Source organism: Hemiscyllium ocellatum, chromosome 7 (assembly GCF_020745735.1).
Source record: "Hemiscyllium ocellatum isolate sHemOce1 chromosome 7, sHemOce1.pat.X.cur, whole genome shotgun sequence".
Classification (NCBI taxonomy): domain Eukaryota; kingdom Metazoa; phylum Chordata; class Chondrichthyes; order Orectolobiformes; family Hemiscylliidae; genus Hemiscyllium; species Hemiscyllium ocellatum.
In genome coordinates, this window is record NC_083407.1 from 34654017 (window position 1) to 34674764 (window position 20748).

The window sequence follows — 20748 nt, forward strand, 5'->3', positions numbered from 1 at the left end:
AACTGGAAAAAGGATATTAATATTGTGGTTACAACAGCAGGCAAGAGATTGTGAATTCTGTCGTGAGAAAGTCACTTAGTGAGTATTTATTGCCTTCACGACTCTTACAAGGCACTAGTCAGTAGTATGATGAAATAATCTGCAGTTTCCTGACATTATACATCTTCGAAAACACTCAAGAAACTTGACACCAACCAAGTCAAAACTGACTGCAGCTCCCATCTGCTGCCTTAAATGTTCAGTCCCTGCACAATCAGCTCACTAGTGTCCACTATCTACAAGATGCTGTTCAGAACTTGCCAAAGCTTCTTTGACAGAATCTTCCAAAACCAAGACCTCTATCAACTCGTAGGACAAGGGTAGCAGGCATATTGGAAAACCACTGCATCCATGTTCTTTTCTAACTGTAAGCACCATGACTTGGAAAGTCTTTGCTGCTGAGTCGAATTGCTGGAACTCGACACGATGGAGCATTGTGGGGCATCACCGCCACACAGACTGCAGTGCTTCAAGATTAAAGTGAAGTACTAGGATCACAAGGTCAATTAACTAAATAAGGTCAATCCATCATTCACACCTTTTCTATAATCTATTAACCTGAAAAGAAGATTTTTGGCCCTGATGCAAGTCTATTTTTTGCTGCTTTTCATTTAGCAGCTGCATACAAGGCAGAGTATTAGAGATACCAGTGTAAAAGTCACAGGAAGATCAGATTTTAAAACGTCAACAAATTGAATAAAAAGTTCTGAAATATGTGCATTTACCGTTACTTTTGTAATATTGTGTCAGAGTTATTTAAATCACTTCACCTTGGCTCAATAACTTTATCCTACATGTAAGTGAATTATGCATACCAGGATTATCCTAGCTTTAAATCCTGGCCCAGATTTAGTTAATCCAAGGTGATGGCAGTGGTAATTTGCTTTCAGTATACATTTAAAGAAAATACTTGAACATGCATGTGCATTATTTCTTTTAAACTGAAGAATAGTTTCTTAGCATACATTGTTTAAGATCTAGCATAATGGTTTTATTTCTAGACTACTCTTCCAGAGACCCAGAATAAGGCAGAGGAATGAGTTTAAATGAGGGTAGCACATTGAGATTTTGTTAAATATATAAATCAGAAATAAAATGCTTGTGAGCATGCTGGGTCATTGTAAAAACTCATCGGTCCATTAAAATCCTTCAGGGAAAGAAGTTTGTTTTCCTTATCTGTCGAGTCTATTCATGACCTGAGATCCACATCAGTGTGAATAGAATTTGACATCTGAATGGCTACTTTATCATATAGGGGTGATCAAAAGGAATCCACACTATAAGAATCAATTTTTAAAAAATCAGTATTAAGGTATCGATAACCTTAAACAACTATGTTAGTCCCTATAATGATCTCAATACAAATGCTTTTAAAAAGCCACATTACCCCAGACAGAAAGGAATCAAGACTTGTGATTTTGATGCCTTGATAGTCAGATCTCTATGGTTTGTTAATGACGTTATTAAGGAGGAAGAGAAACAGGTATTAATTTGCATGTGGTAGAGTTCCTACCTCTGAGACAGGATGCTAGTGTTCAAGTCCACTTGTCCCAGATATGTGTCATTGTTCCAACACAGGGTAAACCCCTCTGTTTATTTAAACCAGCAAAACAGAAAAGATTCACCCCGTGGTGTAATTTGTTAAAACTCGAGAGGCAAAGAGGTGCCCAGAGGTAAAGATTTAAAATAAATTTAACAACTTTATACTTTAAGTCCAATAGAGATTATTAAAACTAACAACTATTCACAACTCCTTTCTCTTAAAGCTATCTTTTACCCCCCACTCTGTATTACTAGTCTGGCAAAAAATCCCAATAAAAATTTACGAAAATATATTTATGTTTCAAACCAGTCAGCTTTGCTCAATGACCTCTGTAGATTATCCTCTGTAGATTCTCTCCCAGTTGGTTTTGATGTTTTGCGGTGCAACCTCTCCACAGACAGGTACCTCTCAGAGAGTTCTTGAGCGAGCAGTTTAAATGTTTTGGTCTTTTAGCAGGTCTCTCTCTAGCTGTTCAAATGTCCAGTTTTATACCCTGAAACATCAGATCATTTCATTGGTTTTAATAATGTCAAAATACTAAATTCAAACTTGATTGGATTTTAGTATCTTGGGGCATAATTTAAACTGGCTGAATTTTAATTTGTTTTTGTCACATGGCAATCCAGCTACTCAATCTGTGTCAACCATGTGTCACATTGGTACCTTGTTCAGAATACTTTATGCTGCATCAGGCAGTTTTGCAAGCTTTACAACTTTGAAACGTACAGTACCTCTACACATTCATAACAGTCACAAAATTTCTGAATAGGTTGCTTAAAATAAACAATGGCACATAAAGGAACAACTGTGGGTTGGTTGGGTGAGAGCTATAGCACTGAGTAAGTTAATATTCCCTTGTCACAAGGAAAAACTATGTGTCTTGGGTTTCTGTCCCACCAGCTGGCTTAGCATCTGTCCTGAGTACAATACTGTCACCTCAGATTTAATGATGTTCCTTTATGTACAATCTCAGTGGAGAAGCTGGGCATTTCAGGCTGCATTTTATTATGCTCTTTTGTTTTTGTGTGTGATGTCACAAGAAACAATTTAACAGATTTATTTGTAACTGCAGCAAGTTAGATTTGATGTGAAGCATTTTTCTATCCACCACTTAATATGCTTGCCAAGAAAGTAGATTTATTCCTGAATGCAAACACAAAGCCATGTTGAAAATGATGAGCAAGGAGACCCAGCAAAATTGGTGATCATTGGTCATAAACCAGTATGATACAACATCATTTTATGCTCCAAAAGGGGGAATGAAAATGACGTCACTGAATCAACTGAGGCAAGGAAGAGATTCGACAGCGCATGCATAGGGGCTGACACTGGTGCATAGATTATAAGCGCTTTTAAATTAACCTGTTTGGGTATGTTATGACATGCTTCCATGGAAGGTGGAACTTAAACCTGGACCTTCTGGTCTAGACATGGATTGCTGCACTGTAGCACAAATAATTTAACATCTCAATCAGGAAGAGGTTTCATGCTTCTATTTCAGGTTCAATGTTTTTGCTTGTTTTTTTGCTGGTAGGCTCAATTGATCCTTTAAAAGGACCATTGGTTTAGTTGCTATGAGCCTGAAATAAGGTCAGGACTGTGTACTAAATTTGTTTCGGATGCAAGGTTTTCATGAAAGATCGGAAATGAAAGAAAGAGGGCTGTCAGTCTTGATTAGTGCAAACAATACAGGGGTGGAGATAAAGGTTATTCTGGAAGATGTAAAGTCTGAACTTTCACAAAGGTCCAGGCTCAAATGAAATAAGACTGGCAAAGGCATAGGATTGTAAAATTCTCAAAATAATTTTACGTAACAATGTTTCAAAATTACAAGGGTATGAACTGCACACTAATAATAGAAGAACAGGTGAATAAGCTGGCACAAGACACATAGAATCCCTAAAATGTGGAAACAGGCCATTTGGTCCAACAAGTCCACACCAACCCTCCAAAAAAAAAACTCTACACTTCTCCAGATTAATGCACTTAGTCTACACATCCCTGAACATTATGGGCAATTTAGCATGGTCAGTTCACTTAACCTGCACATCTTTGGGCTGTAGGAGGAAATCGGAGCACCCAGAGGAAACCAACGCAGCACAGGGAGAATGTGCAAACTCCACACAGTCACCTGAAGCTGGAATTGAACCTGGGTCCTTCACACTGTGAAGCAGCAGTGCTGACCATTGAGTCACCATGCCACATTAATGAAAATAAAACCTCAACTGTAATTCTTACATTTCAATTGAAGCCTAATTTAGTAAATACTCTGCAGAAGCCAAAATCTTCCAGTTCATTTTCACTACAGGACAATTGACCTCTTTCATACAGCTTTTTATCATAATTAAATTTTTGAGACCAAAGGTTTACACATCCAGCTGTCTGGATAATATTTGCAAAGCTGTATTATCAACAAAATGCCCCTTTTCTTTTCAGCCTTTTCTTTAATAGAGAAAGATTAAAAAAAAATGTTGGCCTCTTTTATTCAGGTCTTCTATTTTTAACCTTCAGAAATTATGACACTTATCTCCAGCATTCTGCTTCAAGACATCCAAGAGAGGAAAAAAGATTAGATGTTCCTTAAATGGTGCTCACAGTAACCCAGTCCCTATTCACACTTCGAACATTTATCAGATGCTCAGGAAAAGGGTGCAACATTTGACTTGTTTTCCTACGTCCAGTAATACATTGAGGAACCAAGGAATTGTCATCCTTTCACATATCCTTCTGTACATCTGCTCAAAACCTATGACGATCAAAGGTTGGTTACTATCCTGCATAGTCAGCTCTGTGAGTAGGGCAAAGATCATGTCATGAACTGAGAAAAGTTCCAAAACGAATTTTTTGTCAGTAACAATATTTGCAAACACTCCAAATGTTGATAAGAATTACTCAGATGGATTTTTCACAATTTATCAAATTTCTACTTTCCTAATCATATAGAAATCAGAAGTTCCATGGTTCTCTTAATTTCCTGTAAGTGCCTTGATGATCTCAGATACTGATATCATTGGAATGCATCCTGGCCCTTTATAATTACAGTCTTCTAGGTAGTTGTATATAATCTTCCCTATGACATTCTGAATTGAGGTGAATTGGCAATTACTATTTTCCATTCACATAATCCTTAAGTGCAACAAGCGAGGAAATTCACCCGTGACCAAATTGATTTAACATACAATCTCATAGCATAACAAACAATTATCAATATAATGTGCACCAAAAATTGAACATTTGCATGGTCATTTTTGAGTCTTTTAGTTCATATTAGATGGAGAGAGGCCCAGAATATTTTGCATAGAGGAAGAAATAACAGAGGTATCATTACATGAGTGGGGCACTCTAATAACTAACAGGAAAGATTAGCAGAAGTAAATTTGCAAGGAAATTACAGACAAGTAGTAATAAGGGACATTAATTATTCTAATATAGACTGGGAAAGTAATGTTATAAATCAAAGAAGGAAGAAAGTTTCTGAAGTGTGCTCAGGATTTTACATATAATTATATATAATGTATTGAAAAATGCACATATAAGCCCAATTCTGGAGAATAAGGTAGATGAGAATAAGGTTTAGGTTCACCAAAGAGAGAAGACAAGGAAAAATATAGAGTCAAAGTATTAAATTGGAGGAGGAGTAATGTTAGAGCTGCCAGGGTAAATTGGAGTGAATGATGGTCCATTGACAATGAGGGCAACTTACTCTTTCATCATAAAGAGGAGATGAGTCAGGTCCAATTACGGTTTATTCCCATAGTTGGGTAAATAGATGTTGGGTTGGAAGATAAGACAATCAAGACCAGAGATTTCCTGACAATGAAAGGACAATTAAAACCACACCTTCTGAACAATTAAATAAAGTGCAAGTTCTTAAAGCAGAAAAAAAGGTGGCTATTTCAATTTTAGGACGTAGGAGATTATGATCAATAAGTGAGCACATAATACCAAAATGGTGCAATGCGTATCATGGAGAAAAGATTAATACTACAAATCAATATAGATAGACTGATCAGGATGGGTTGAACAGTAGCAAATGGAATTTAATCCATAAATGGCGTAAGGAGATGTGGTTTGGGAGGACTGACAAGACAAGCAAATTTTGTTAAAAAGTAGAAGCTCAGCAAGTACAGAGGATCAGAGATATCTTCATGTCTATGTCCATATTTTATTGAGACAGCAGCATGAGTAGATAAGATTGTAAAGAAGGCAAATGGGATTCTTGTCTTTGCTAGTCAAGGCACTGAATACAAGAGCAAGGAGTTATGATGGAGCTGTAGAGAATGTTTGTGAGGTCACAGTTGGAATATAGTGTGTAGTTCTGGTTGCCACATCATAGGAAGGATGCGATTACACCAAATATTGCAGAAGAGATTCACCAGGATGTTTGGGCTGAAGTATTTCAGCTATGAGGAAGACAAGTTGGCTTACTTTTGTTAGAACAGAGAAGGTTATCTGATTGAAGTGTGCAAAATTGTGAGGAGTGTAGATAGGGTACAGTATAAGAAAGCATTTTTACTGAGTAGAGGGATCACTAACCAAATGGTTCACTTTTAACTTGAGCAGCAGAAGATATAAAGAGGATTTGAGGGCATTTTTCTCAACCAGAGCTTGTAGCTATCTGGAATCCCCTGCTAAGAAGGCTGGACCATCAATATAATTAAGAACTATTTAGATGAATGATTAGATTAGATTACTTACAGTGTGGAAACAGGCCCTTCGGCCCAACAAGTCCACACCGACCCGCCGAAGCGCAACACTACGGGCAATTTAGCATGGCCAATTCACTTAACCCCCACATCTTTGGACTGTGGGAGGAAACCGGAGTACCCGGAGGAAACCCATGCAGACACGGGGAGAACGAGCAAACTCCACACAGTCAGTCGCCTGAGGTGGGAAATGAACCCAGGTCTTTGGCGCTGTGAGGCAGCAGTACTAACCACTGTGCCACCGTTTAAGGGATTCAGATCATGATGCATTGTAAACAACAAATGCTGAAGATCACAGGAGGTCAGAGAACTTCCATGGAGAGACAGATCAAGCTAACATTTCAAGTCTAGATGGTCTTCATCAGAGCTGAACTGAAGTGTGGAGAGGACAGCATTTATGCTATAGTTTGTGGGGGAGGATGTGAAGGTGATGGGTGTAGGATGCTGGTGGAGAAAAAAAATTGATAGTTCAGATTAAGTGGTTGGAATGTGAGAATGGCAGAACAATGATGTGTAGAACTGCCAGACATGAAAGAACAGACAGTCCCACTTGGATGGTGGGAAGGAGAGAGAGGACATGATGACAGAATGTAACAAGCTAAAAGAAAGGTAAGAAATGGGAATTAGTTCACAATTGAAGGTCTTGAACTCAATATTAAGTCCAGAAGGCAGAAGAGTGTCTAGTCGGCAGATAGGATGGTGTTCCTTCAGTTTGCGATGTGATTCACTGGAACACTGCAGCATACCAGGGACAGATGTTGGCATGTGAGCAGAATGCTGTGTTAAAATGACCAGCTGTGGGAAGGTCGGCGTTATGCTTGCACACGAACTGGAAGTGTTCTGCAAAGCTGTCATTTAGAGCCCAAGTGCTCTAAAATGGGATTAGCATAGAAGGATGTTTGCTGTGGTGCACCAACATGACAGACTAAAGCACGTCGTCTTGTACTCTGAAGTCAAAGAGTGAGTATAAGCCAGATTTGGCAGATAACATGAAAGGGAATTCAAAAGTCCTAAAGGCATATATGAGTAGTGAATGTATAGTAAAGGGATGTACAAGACTGATAAGCAGTCAAACAGTCATTTCATAGGGAAACGATAGGAACTAAATGAAAACTTTGCAGTTCTCATTTTAAAAAGAAGAAAATGCTGACAAGGTCATAGTGAAAAAAGAGCTAGTTCTGATTCTGGGTAGACTAAAATTGCGAATGTTTAGACAGACTGTCTGTGCTTAAAGGTTCATGAGTCATCAGAATTAATTATAATGCATTGGAGGACGCTGAGGCAAGTAAGGATGCATAATGTGGAGGCATTGATCATAATCTACCAATCCTCCCTTTTTTAGACGATGTATTGCCGGAGGGCTGGACAACTGCAAATATTACATCCATGTTCAAGGAAAGAGGTGAAGAGAAGTTTTTTTTTTAAATGAGCTCAATGTTTGGTCTTTCAAAGCCCAAGTTTCTTCCTGCAACTCCATTTTGCAGATTGATTTAGGGTAATTGTTAGAATAGTTTCCCTCCAATTGTCAGAGATTGGTGCTGAGGCATTGTGACCGAAAATTCAATTCCAGTTTCCTTTGGATACCATTGCTGGAAGCAATTAGTCATAAATTCTAGTTACTGAGAACATGTGAGAAAGGTACCAATGCACACATTATGCACTTTGAAGAAACAAGCAAATTGCAAAGTCATTTTTCTTCCTCTGAACTGCATGATTGACTCCAGTAACCAGCTGTGCAATTCTGTAATTTAAAAGGACTTTTTAATTCACTTGGCTAAGGAGTAGTAGCTGAATGTTGAGGTTAACAATCTGCTCAAGGGATTCAGCAGATAATGTACTGAAAACAACAAATGCCGAAGATCACAGCAGGTCAGAGAGCATCCGTAGAGAGACATCAAGCTAACGTTCTGAGTCTAGATGACTCTTCATCAGAGCTGAACTGAAGTGTGGAGTGGACAGCATTTATGTATTGTTTATGGTGGGGGGAGGGTTTGAGAGTGGTGGGTGTAGGGTGCTGTTGGAGAAAAGATGTTGATAGTTCAGATTAAGTGATGGGAATGTGAGAATGGCAGAACAATGGTGTGTCGAACTGCCAGACATGAAAGAACAGACAGTCCCACTGGGATGGTGGGGAGGAGAGAGAGGACATGATGACAGAATGTAACAAGCTAAAAGAAAGGTAAGAAATGGGAATTAGTTCACAACTGAAGGTCTTGAACTCAGTATTAAGTTCAAAGTGTCTAGTCAGAAGATGGATGTTGTTCCTCCAGTTTGTACCGTGATTCACTGGAACACTGTAGCATGCCAAGGACTGATGTGGACTGGCTACGGGAAGGTCGGTATCATGCTTGCACACAGAATGGAGGTGTTCTGCAAAGCTGTCATCCAGTCTGTGTTTGGTTTTTCCAATGTAGAGTTGGCCACATTGGGTGCAGCGAGTACAATACACAAGATTAAAGGAGGTACAGGTGAAATGCTGCTTCACCTGGAAAGACTACTTAGGTCCTTGGATGGTGGCAGGGAGGTGGTGAAGGTGCAGTGTTGCACCTTCTGCAGTTACATGGGAAGGTGCAATGAGGAGGAGGGTTGCTGTTGGTCACTGTGGAATGGACTAGGCTGTCCCAGAAGGAACAATATCTGTGAAATGCAAACGGAGGAGTGGGGGGAAGATGGGTTTTTTTGGAGGTCGCATTCTGCTGGAGTTGTCTGAAATGGTAGAGAATGATCCTTTGAGCGTGATGAAAAGTGAGGATAGGGGAACCTGATAATGCTGCTGTGAGTGATGGGAAGGGGCAAGGGCAGAAGCACGGGTGATAGGTCGGATGCAATTGACTCTGTCAACCACAGTAGATGGGAAACCACAGTTATGGAAGAAGCAAGCCGTGCCAGCAGCATTGTTTCAGAAGGTAGCATCATCCAAACAGATGCGATGTAGATGAAGGAACTGAAAAAATTGAGTTTTGCAGGTCATAGGTGTGACAAGCTATAGTGAAGTTAGCTATGCGTCTCTGGCTTTGTAATGGATAACAGTGGGCAGTTTATTCCCTGAAATGGAGACTGAGTAAGGGAAAGAAAGGGAAGTGTCGGTAATGTGACTGGTTGTGATGCCATCAGGAATTGATTGCCTGAGGTGACGGTCTGAATTTGGATGACCACAATCACAACTTTGAGTTTTTCCTCATGCTCCATTTGTGGAGATAGTGGCTTCAGCTTTCCTGGTCTGTACTTAAGCAGTTGAAAGTTATCCAGACTTTCCACGGCAGGTTGAAACTTTAGACCTCAAAGCCCATGTCTGTTGCCATATTGCGATTGATGAAGGCTGCAGTCAATCAGGAGCTGTGTTATGAGAGAGGTGGGCATTGGTCTGTTCATAAAGTGTGAAGTGTGCTCCAGCAGGGACTGCAGGATAGGCAATTCTGAAATCTGATCGAAAACTGTACACCGATAACATGGATCTGTTTAATACTTCCCCATTGCTGTTACCTTTATGCTGTTATTGTTAATTTCAAATGTTTCACAAGAAATGGAACTTGGACTCATTTTGAATGACAAGGACTGTGGGGTAGAAATTCAAAAGGAGAAAGACAAATTAGTGAAATAAATAGACAAGTGGCAGATGGAATTCCATGCCATGAAATGTGAAATGATTAATTTGTTTAGAAGAACACAGAGAGACAAAATTAAGTAACAAGCTGTTTGCTGACACTAATGATCTGAACAATCTAATGACTGAGGGTGCTCACCTTTGATTACTTCCAAATGCAAATGCACATGCCTGCAATATTAAGCTGATTTTCTAAAAACAAAATATAAACTCTATCATGTTTAAAATTCCTACTTCATTTAAAATTTTCTTTGTATACTTAGTAATTTTCATTTTTGCATTGTTAAGCATTTAGGTATTTCTCAATCTTTGCTCAAATGAATTTGAGATAGTGCAGCAAAGGAGCATGCTCCTGGGTGTTAATAACACAGTTTACATAGGATCAGATTATTCAAACGTATGCTTGTGACAGAAACATTTGAATCTAGACCTTCTGGTCCGGAGCTAATGACACTGTCACTGCATCACTACATACCTGTGCTTATGTGCATATACATTCAGATTTCATTGCTCCTGCTTTACCTTGAGAATTGTATTTTTATTTCATAGTTGCACTGATCAGAGTTCAATTCTCCTTGTTCCAGGCCTGAATATGTTGAATAAAAATATCCATTTGTACATTAATCTTTGGCATCACAGGTTGAGAAAGCAGCTAATAAAGCATACAGTGTACTTTATTTTAACACTGAAAGTTAAAGAGCAAGGAGGTGTTTTTAAAGTCATGCAAAACATTGGTACAGCATCAACTTTGGTATTAAGGCCAGTCTAAGGTTTCATACTATACAAAAATTTTGAAGGCATTGGAGAAGATTCAGAAGAATGTTTTCAGGGGTGAGGGAACCATTTGGTTCTGTAAGAAAAGAAAACTGCCATCGTTATCTGGTCTGGCCTACATGTGACTCCAGACCCTCAGAAATGTAGTTGATTCCTATCTGCCCTCTGAAATGGTCCTCCGATCAAAGGACAAGAAAAATTGGTATTAAGTGTTGGCCCAGCCAACACCAGCCACATCTCATGAATGAGTTCAAAGAAAAATTCAGTTGTATAGTTAGATTGGAGAAATTGAGAGAAGATTTGATAGAGGCATTCAAAATCATGACCGTAAAGAGGTCAAAACTATTTCTATTGGAATATTACAAGTGAGAGGGTATGGGGTTAAGACAATTGTCAAAAGATGCAATGGAGACAAAAGGAAAACTTTCTCATGCTGTGAGTGGTTAAGATCTGGAATATGAGGTCTGATAGTGTTTTGGAAACAGGTTTAGCTGAGACACTTGAGATAGATTTAGATTATTATTTGAAACAAAAGCAAGTGCCTAGTTATGAGTAATTAGTAGCAGGTGAATTAGTCATTTAGAGTACTGGTACAGATACCACAGACTGAATGGCCTCCTTCTAAACAATACTTATTCTGTGATTCTGTGAAATATAGTTATATATTTTAAACTTTACAAGCAGCAGAAACTAGATATAAGTGATGATTAGTCTAACTTTAATTTAAAAATTCTCAGGTTTTAGAATAAAACATGGAGGTACAGATGAGATTTAAGAGTTGACCTTGAAATCATTTACACAAGAATAGTGGAACAACACAGATGACTAACACAGCTAGACATCAGCCTTCCCAAATGTAACTGGCAAATTAATTTTTGCATGATAATTATTAAGTTAAAAATCACACACCAGGTTAAAGTCCAACAGGTTTAATTGGAAGCACTAACTTTTGGAGCACCGCTCCTTCATCAGGTGGTTGTGTCGATTGTGCTTCGAAAGCTAGTGCTTCCAATTAAACCCGTTGGACTATAATCTAGTGTTGTGTGATTTTTAACTTTGTACGCCCCAGTCCAACACTGGCGTCTCCTTATCATGGTAATCATTATGTATGTAAAAGGTATGTTACTCATCTAAAAGCTGCCTGAATTATTATCTTAGAAATTATGTACTGATAATTTAGCAGAATTCATTACTAAGCTATTTTTTATTTGCAGGTTAGACATCTTTACAGTTTGGCAGTGTTTGAAAACTTCATTTATGCCATCAACTTAGATAATTTCACTGCTAAGTACAAATTAAGCGTCACTAAAATAAACAGATTCAATGGTACAGATATGGAAACACTTGCAAAATTAGAGAATGGCAAAGTTCTACACGTCTACCACAAACTAAGGCAACCACCAGGTAAGATATTGTATTTGGAAACACTTTTATTGGGTGATTTGTATGCAGCAGTTGTTCACTTTTGTCGTTCTCCAACATTTTTCAGTATAATTTGTAATGTGCTTTGCTTCCAGGCCTTCAGCATGAATCTATGTTTGGTACAATGAGTGGAGATATCCTCTGAGTATTTTTAAGTACCTCCTGTGAAATAAGTGTTAGTGTCAGTGCAACTCCCGGTGGATATGAATCCCTAACATAACCACCACTACTTCACTATTAATTAGGAATTCTGTTCAAAATTGCAAAAAATGAAAATGCTGAATTGTCACTGGTTACTACACTGAAAAGAACTGTTGAGCAAGGAAGATTGAAAAGTTTTCTATCCTCACTAAAATATATTTAAAGTACGTGTGAAAAATTTTGCTCCTACCTTTCCAAGATGAAATTTGCATGACAGATAAGATCTAACAGAAATGTTCAAAATGATCTAACGACTCAGCGGTTAGCACTGCTGCCTTACAGCACCAGAGACCTGGGTTCAATTCCAGCCTTGGGTGAATGTCTGTGTGGATTTTTCATGTTGTTTCCATGTCTTTGTGGATTTCTCCTGGGTGCATGGATTTCTTCCCACAATTCGAAGGTGTGTTGGCCATGTTAAATTGTGTTGTGGTATCCAGGGATGTGTAGGCTCAGTAGTTTAATCATGTTAAATAACATTGATGACCCCATGTATTGTCAGAGAAGCAGCAATGTTGTGGCATTAGGTATTTGCTATATTTGTGTTGTTGGAATGGAGATAAAAGCACTGATACAGTGACTAAAGTATTAGTCACTCACTTTATATATGGCACATGGTGCAATTTATGTCTCTGCTAACCAAGCTTTTCAATGGATTCCAGTTGAGTTGGCAGTGGCCAAGGTCACTCTAACTCATCCAATACCCTCCAATGCTACACCACCACCACCACCACTCCAAAGTGGCAACACAAGAAACAGCTCTGATGATCTGGAGACTGTGGAGTTGGTTCATCTTAACAAATGCCAGAACGACTTAGGTTGCTTGGTGATTTAGCTGGCATAGCCAATTTGATGTTAATGCTTGCTGATGTTCCAGTACTTTTTTTGATCACCTGTCAATTCAAACATGAAACACTGGAATTGTTGAGCACAGGTGATGGTTCCAGCATTAATACCGAGATTGTATCCATCAATGTTCCCCAACACAGACTCCAAATAAATATAATGGACCAGAGGAAAGCAATTATTTTGCAAAGCACCAGAGGGCATCTGCACCTTGGCAAGTGTATTTCAGGCTTCTGGATCACCAACACTGCTTAGAAATTCAGCATCTACAGCTCATTTAGGGACCTGGGTATGTTTGACAGAAACAAAAATGCTGAGTTGTAAACAATTGTGGGCAGCCAACAAAATCACTTAAAACACATGGAGGATTGGAATGGACATCATTAGGTGAATTGTAATTGAGATTATGTTGCATATTTTGAATAGAAATTTATCTGTTGCCCCTTCCTGCTATTCATAATGGATGCATTCCACACCAAATTAGCAGTGGTGCAACAAGTGCCGCACATAGAAGATAAACTTGCTGTCAATTGTACGGGACACGTTTTCCTGGCATTCTATGCAGATTCCTAGCAGGCTCCAGGCTCCACAGGTAACAATTAATTAGTGGCCTACTCTGCAATTCTACAGGAACCTTTGGCCACCATAGACAGACATGCAATGAATAGCTTATTAAAATAAAAAGTCATGAGGAACAAGGATACCCCCCCCAAGGCTGTTCAGGGCTGCACATCCCCTCCAACCGTAGGTATGATAAATTGGATTTTACACTGTGCTTTGTTCTCTGCAGTCACTATATGCACCCCCCCTCAAAAATAACACATCAGTTGGGAGGATTAATTGGTCCAGAGTGAGATACCCTGACCCCCCCCACCACCACCACTTTGGGAAGAATGCCACCTCAGAGACCTGCTGAGCAATTTGATTGGCCAGAAACTTTATAATTCCAGCTGTGGCCTCTATTCAGTCAGGTTTAGGTAGTGCCACTGTTGGGATTACAGCTCGTGCCCAAAAAAAGAGGGGGTCATGGTGAACAGACTGAAAGTATGATTGGGATATTAATGAGGCCTACCTGACAGGCAGTGGTTGGATTAGGGGAAGTAAGAAGGGCCAGATTTTTAACATCAAGTAGGAGTGTTAAAACAGGAAGTACCATGTCCCATATTCCTGCTAATATGCTCCCCCTTACATGTTTATTTTGTTCTTAAAATTTTATTTTAGTTTTGTTTACTGCAATTATCTATGATGTGACATGTTTCAAAATGATTTCAGGAAGTCTAGGTACCATATGTCCATAACATATGTAACTTTCTGATAATTGCTACCTTAAAGAGCTGTTTGTTAATCTGCTCCCAGCAATGCTGTGGGGAACAATTGCCAATACAAGCAATGCCCAGAATTAAGCAGAGCCCTAGGATATAAAACTTCTGAGCTGTTATGGGGAAGTCGTGATTTTAAAGAGAGGTAAGCATCCAGCGGGTTCAGCTCTTGGGTGGGAGGCTCTCAATCTTGTAAGGAAGTCATCAATACAGTTAGTTTCCCATCTGTATTGGGTTTATAACCATCCTCAAAATTGAGACTGAGGCATAAAGTGGCCTTTTCCTGTCCATTGAATGACCATTTAAATGCCTCAATTGGAATAAGGATAGGAAATGGAATTTCAGAATCCCTTTGCTCTCCCCCACCCCCACCCCCAGCTAAAACAATCTATAACAAAATCCACTGATGGGTGCTTGCAAAAATTCTTCACCAGAAGAAAGAACAAACAATGTAGCCTCCTCTTTGACAAACAGAACACATCAACAACAGACTTCTAAAAGCCCAGCTTTTGTAAATTTACCATTCTGTCAATTCACACAGCATTTAACATGCACCAAAGACATTCTGAAAAGAGGGAGAGAAATGTGGAAAGTTCCTAAATGGAAGGAAAATCAAGATTGCACAAACTAAAATGCTTGAGATTTGAATATTAATTGAAATTTCCAATTTACAGAATTTTTAAAATTCATCCCCATTCCATGAATATCATTGGCCTGACCAATATTTATTGTCCATCTCTAATTGCCCAGAGTCAAGCATATTGCTGTGGGTCTGAAGTTACATTTAGGCCAAATCAGCAGAGACCATTTCCTCCATGACTCCCTCGTTAGATCCACAGACCCCACCAACCCACCCTCCACTCCTGGCACTTTCTCTTGCCACTGCAAGAGATGTAAAACCTACACCCACATCTCCCACCTCACCTCCATCCCAGGCCTCAAAAGGATCCTTCCACATCTGGCAGAGATTTTCCTGCACCTCCAAACACCTCATCTACTGTGTCCCTTGCTCCCGATGTGGTCTCCTCTACATTGGGGAGACAGGACACCAACTTGCGGAATGATACTGAGAACATCTCTGGGACACATGCACCCAACAACCCAACCATCCTATGGCCAACCACTTCAATTCCCCTTCCCACTCCACCAAGGACATGCAAGTTCTGGGCCTTTTCCACCAACAAATCTAAGCCATCCGACGTCCTGAGGAGGAAATCCTTATCTTCCACTTGGGACCCTCCAATCACATTACAGCCATGTTAATTTCACCAGTTTCCTAATCTCCCCTCCCTCATCTTATCCTAGATGTAACCCTCCAAATTGGCACTGCCCTCTTGAACTGTTCTACCTGTCCATCTTCCTTCCCACCTATCTGCCCCACCCTCTGCTCTGACTGATCACCATCAACCCCCACCTTCATCTACCTATCGCCTTCCAAGCTACCTTCCCCGTCAGCCCCATCCCTCTCCCATTTATCTCTCAGGCCACTTTACCCTCGCATTCCTAATGAAGGGCTTGTGCCTAAACATCAATTCTCCTACCTCTAGGATGCTGCCTGACTTGCTGTGCTTTTCCAGCACCACACGTTTGACACTGATCTCCAGCATCTGCAGTCCTCACTTTCTTCTTTCTGGCCAGAACAGTTAAGAATATCAGATTTCCTTCCTTAAAATATATACATAAATAATCAATAACAATTTCATGGTCTTTATTAGACTAATCCCATATTTTTAAAATATTGAATTCAAATTCCACCATCTGCCATGGCAAGATTTGAACCCAGATTTCCAGTACATTAGCTGGGTCTCTAGATTAATAATCTTGTAATAAAATCACAAGGCCCTTGCCTCCTTAGAGTGTTGGTTGTCTGAACAGAAGTATTTGAACATATAGTTGACACTGTTAAAACACATTATTCATTGGAAATACAATCAGGAAGCAAAATAAAAGTAACTTTGATCATAAGGTCTGAATCTCTCTCTCAGATTGCCCATGCCATTTCTGTGTCCCTGATATATGTTCAGACCAACTCTCTGCCCTTTCTATATCTTTCATGGCCATGCATCCAGTATGCACTATGTATAATCATCAGGGATTACCTGCAATATTAATGGAAAAGGTATTACTTTTGTTGGGGAAAAAAAACACACACCACTTGCCACTTAAGAAAAGCATTCTTATCAGTTGCCTGGATATCCTAAATGCACAGAATGTCATTGGAGCAGTGCATTTTAAAGTTTGCTGATTGGAATCTGTGGAATCCAAGTTGCAACGTTTCAGTTGGAAATGCCTAGGAAATTGGAAATTCCGGTTGGCAATTCTCCCGTGTCCGGAACTGTCCAAAAAAAAAGCTTGAAGATTTGAGAACTTGAAAGGTTCAGCTTCCTTCAAGTAGAATTGCTTTTATTTGTCATTTCTACCATATAAAACGGATACAGTAAAAAGTGTTCCTCCAGTACCAAAGGAGTTGCATAGGCAGCACAAACTACACAATCGTACATGACATAAAGTGCATAAGAAGTGCAAAACATGCAAATTACAGTCTAATAGAAGAATGATAAATAGATGTTTTTCTAGCAATAATACAAAAGAATTTCAGATGGGAAAGAGTCTGATTCTACTGTGTTAAGGAGTCTGATAGCTTGGGAGAAAGTGATGACTTGTTGCACAGTATGGCCATGAGAGACCATATGTTCTGGTATCTTCTACTAGATAGCAGGAGGGAGAAGAGTTGTTCAGGAGAAGTTAGACAGTTAAAAAACCTAGCCTAACTTTAGGGTAAATCGGTAAGTGGACCACACCAGCACCTCCCAACTTAATGCACGCCATACAAATTACACCTCCCCTGACCCTTATAACCCCGTGGGAAGGATTTCCCAGGACCAATGCAACCACCCCCTCAAAAATAACTTGCTGGCCCTAAACCTCATCCTCTATGCCAGACCAGCTGCTCCCAACAACCATCACCCTACCCATTGTACTCCACTTGATAGCTGCTCCCGCCAGCCCTGGAAGCACTACCATCCCAACAGACCCCCAACACGACCTCTACTACTACATCCCTAACACCTTTCCACTTCACCTGGAAGTGCCATGCAGCCAGCCCTGATACCCAACCTCATGAAACCCAAACCATCTCATCCCTCAAAGCTAGCCTTGATGCACCCAAGCATCTCATCACTCACCCCAACTCTGACCGATCTTAAACATAAGAGCAGAAGAAATAGGAACAGGAGTAAGCCATTCGGCTCATCAAGCCTGCTACAGCGTTCAACAGGATTACAATTGATCTGACATTCCCTGGGTCCACTTTCCTGAAAATTCCCTGTAACCTTAATTCTGGACTGATCAAGAATCTATCTATCTCAACATTAACTACACACAAGACTCTGCCCCTACAGCTCTCTGCAGGAGTTCCAAAGACTCTTAACCCTCTCATGAAATTTCTTGTTATTTCCATTTTTAATTAGCACCCCTATGCTATCAGACCATGCTTTCTGGTCCTAGACTCTCACAACGGGGAAAATTTCCTCTCAGTTTTTACTCTGTCAGGCCACTTTAGAATCCTATATGTTTCAATGAGATGAATATAGAGCATAGAACATAGGACAGTACAAGCCCTTCAGCCTTTGCTGTCCAACCTTCTATCCTGCTCTAAAATCAAACTAGCTTACATACCCTCCATTGTACTATCTTCCATGTGCTTAACTCCATTTAAGAGTTGCTTAACTGTCCCTAATGTATCTGACTCTACTAGCATCGCTGGCAATGCATTCCACACACCCAGCATTCGGTGTGGAAAGAACTGACTTCTGACATCTCCCTGAAACCTTCCTCCAATCATCATAAAATTATGCCCCCTCATGATAGCCATTTCTGCCCTGGGAAAATGTCTCTGGCTATCCATTGTATCTATGCCTGTCCTCATCTTGTACATCTCTATCAAGTCACCTCTCATCCTTCTTCGCTTCAATGAAAAAAGCCCAAGCTCCTTCAACCTTTCTTCATCAGACTTGCCCTCCAGTCCAGTCAGCATCATGATCAATCTCCTCTGCACCATCTCTAAAGATACCACATCCTTCCTATAATGAGGTGACAAGAACTGAGCACAATATTCCAAGTGTGGTCTTACCAGGGCTCTAAAGAGCTGCAGCATAACATTGTGGCTCTTAAACTCAATCCCCCTGCTCATGAAAGCCAACACACCATATGCCTTCTTAACAACTCTATCAACTTGGATGGAAACTTGGAGATCTATGGACATACATCCTAAGACCCCTCTCTTCCTCCACACTGCCAAGAACCCTTCTTTTAACCTTGTATTCTGCATTCAAGTTCAACCTTCCAAAGTGAATCACTTCATACCTTTTTAGTTGAACTCCGTCACCATTTATCATCCAGGCTTTGCATCCTGTCAATGGCCTGTTGAAATTTACAACAGCCCTCCAAACTATCCACCATTCCACCAACTTTCGTGTCATCAGCAAACTTACTAACCCACCCTTCCACTTCCTCATCCAAGTCATTTATAAAAATCACAAAGAACAGAGGTCCCAGAACCAATCCCTGCAGACCACCACTGGTCACCAGGCTCCAGGCTGAATACTTTCCAACGACTACCACCCTCTGTCCACTGTGGACCAGCTAATTCTCTACCCAGACAGCCAGATTTCCCTGTATCCCATGCCTCCTTACTTTCTGAATGAACCTACTGTGAACAACCATATCAAATGCCATGCTAAGATTCATGTACACCACATCCACTGCTCTACCTTCATCAATGTGTTTTGTCACATCCTCAAAGAATTCAAAAAGGTTTGTGAGGCATGACCTGCCCGTCACAAAGCTATGCTGACAATTTCTAATCAAGCTATGGTTTTCCAAATAATCATAAATCCAGTCTTTCAGAATCCTCTTCAATAATTTGCCCACCACAGACGTAGGACTGATTTGTCTGTAGTTCCCAGGAATATCCCTATTCTCTTTCTTGAACAAGGGAATAACATTTGCTGCCCTCCAATCATCTGGCACTACTCCAGTGGACAGTGAGGCTGCAAAGATTATCACCAAAGACTTAACAATTGCTTCCCTCAATTCCTGTAGTAACCTTGGGTATATCTCATCTGGCCCAGGGACATTTCTATCCTTATGTTTTTCAGAGTTTTAAGCATATTCTTTTTCTTAACATCAATCTGTTCGAGCATATCAGTTTGTTTCATGCTATTCTCACAAACGTCAAGGTCCCTTTGAGTAGTGAAAACTGAAGTGAAGTATTCATTAAGGACCTTCACTATCACCTCTGACTCCAGGTACAAGTTTCCTTCACTATGTCTGATTGGCCCTACCTACACTCTGACCATCCTCTTATAACTCACGTAAGTGTAGAATGCCTTAGGGTTTTCCTTAATGCGAAAGCTTTTTCATGCCTCCTTCTAGCTCTCTGAAGTCCATTCTTCAGTTACTTTGTGGGTGGCACGGTGGCACAGTGGTTAGCACTGCTGCCTCACAGCGCCTGAGACCCAGGTTCAATTCCTGACTCAGGCGACTGACTGTGTGGAGTTTGCACGTTCTCCCTGTGTCTGCGTGGGTTTCCTCCGGGTGCTCCGGTTTCCTCCCACAGTCCAAAGATGTGCGGGTCAGGTGAATTGGCCATGCTAAATTGCCCGTAGTGTGAGGTAAGGGGTAAATGTAGGGGTATGGGTGGGTTGCGGGTCGGTGTGGACTTGTTGAGCCGAAGGGCCTGTTTCCACACTGTAAGTAATCTAATCTAATTCCTAGTTACCTTGTAATCCTCTAGAGCCCTCGCTGATCCATGCCTCCTCAACATGAAGTAAGCTTCCTTCTTCCTCTTGACTAGATGTTCCACTTCTCTTGTCACCCAAGGTACTTTCAACCTACCATCCCTTCCTTGCCTCAGTGGGACAAACCTGTTCAGCACTATCAGCAGGTGCTTCCTAAACAACCTCCACACTTCTGTTAGTTATTTCCCTGAGAACATCTGTTCCCAATCTAGGCATCCCAGTTCCTGCCTCATATCATTGTAATTCACTCTTGCCCAATTAAATACGTTCCCAGACTGAATTGAATGAAATGACTAGAAATGTGGAGCTCAGTAATCATGTAAATAAATGAGTTAAGTGAAAATCTAACTGAGAGTGTCTCTCCTTTAAATATCCAGGCCATTATTTCTGAGAGGCAGGAGATGAATTTTGGCATGACATTTTGTAATATTTCTCTTTGTGTTATGCTGCTTTCATCTCTGGAAAACCCCTAATGAATGTGATTAAATGAATAATG

The 20748-nt window shown here is 40.2% G+C and overlaps 1 protein-coding gene across 1 annotated transcript in view; it reads left to right on the top strand.

Moving 5' to 3' along the window:
- The window catches only part of LOC132817331 (low-density lipoprotein receptor-related protein 1-like), a 1680787-nt gene that overhangs the window by 646553 nt on the left and 1013486 nt on the right, over positions 1-20748 (top strand). Inside the window, exon 10 of the mRNA XM_060827740.1 lies at positions 11881-12070. Coding sequence (XP_060683723.1) covers positions 11881-12070 — 190 coding nt within the window. The remainder of the gene's footprint in view (positions 1-11880; positions 12071-20748) is intronic.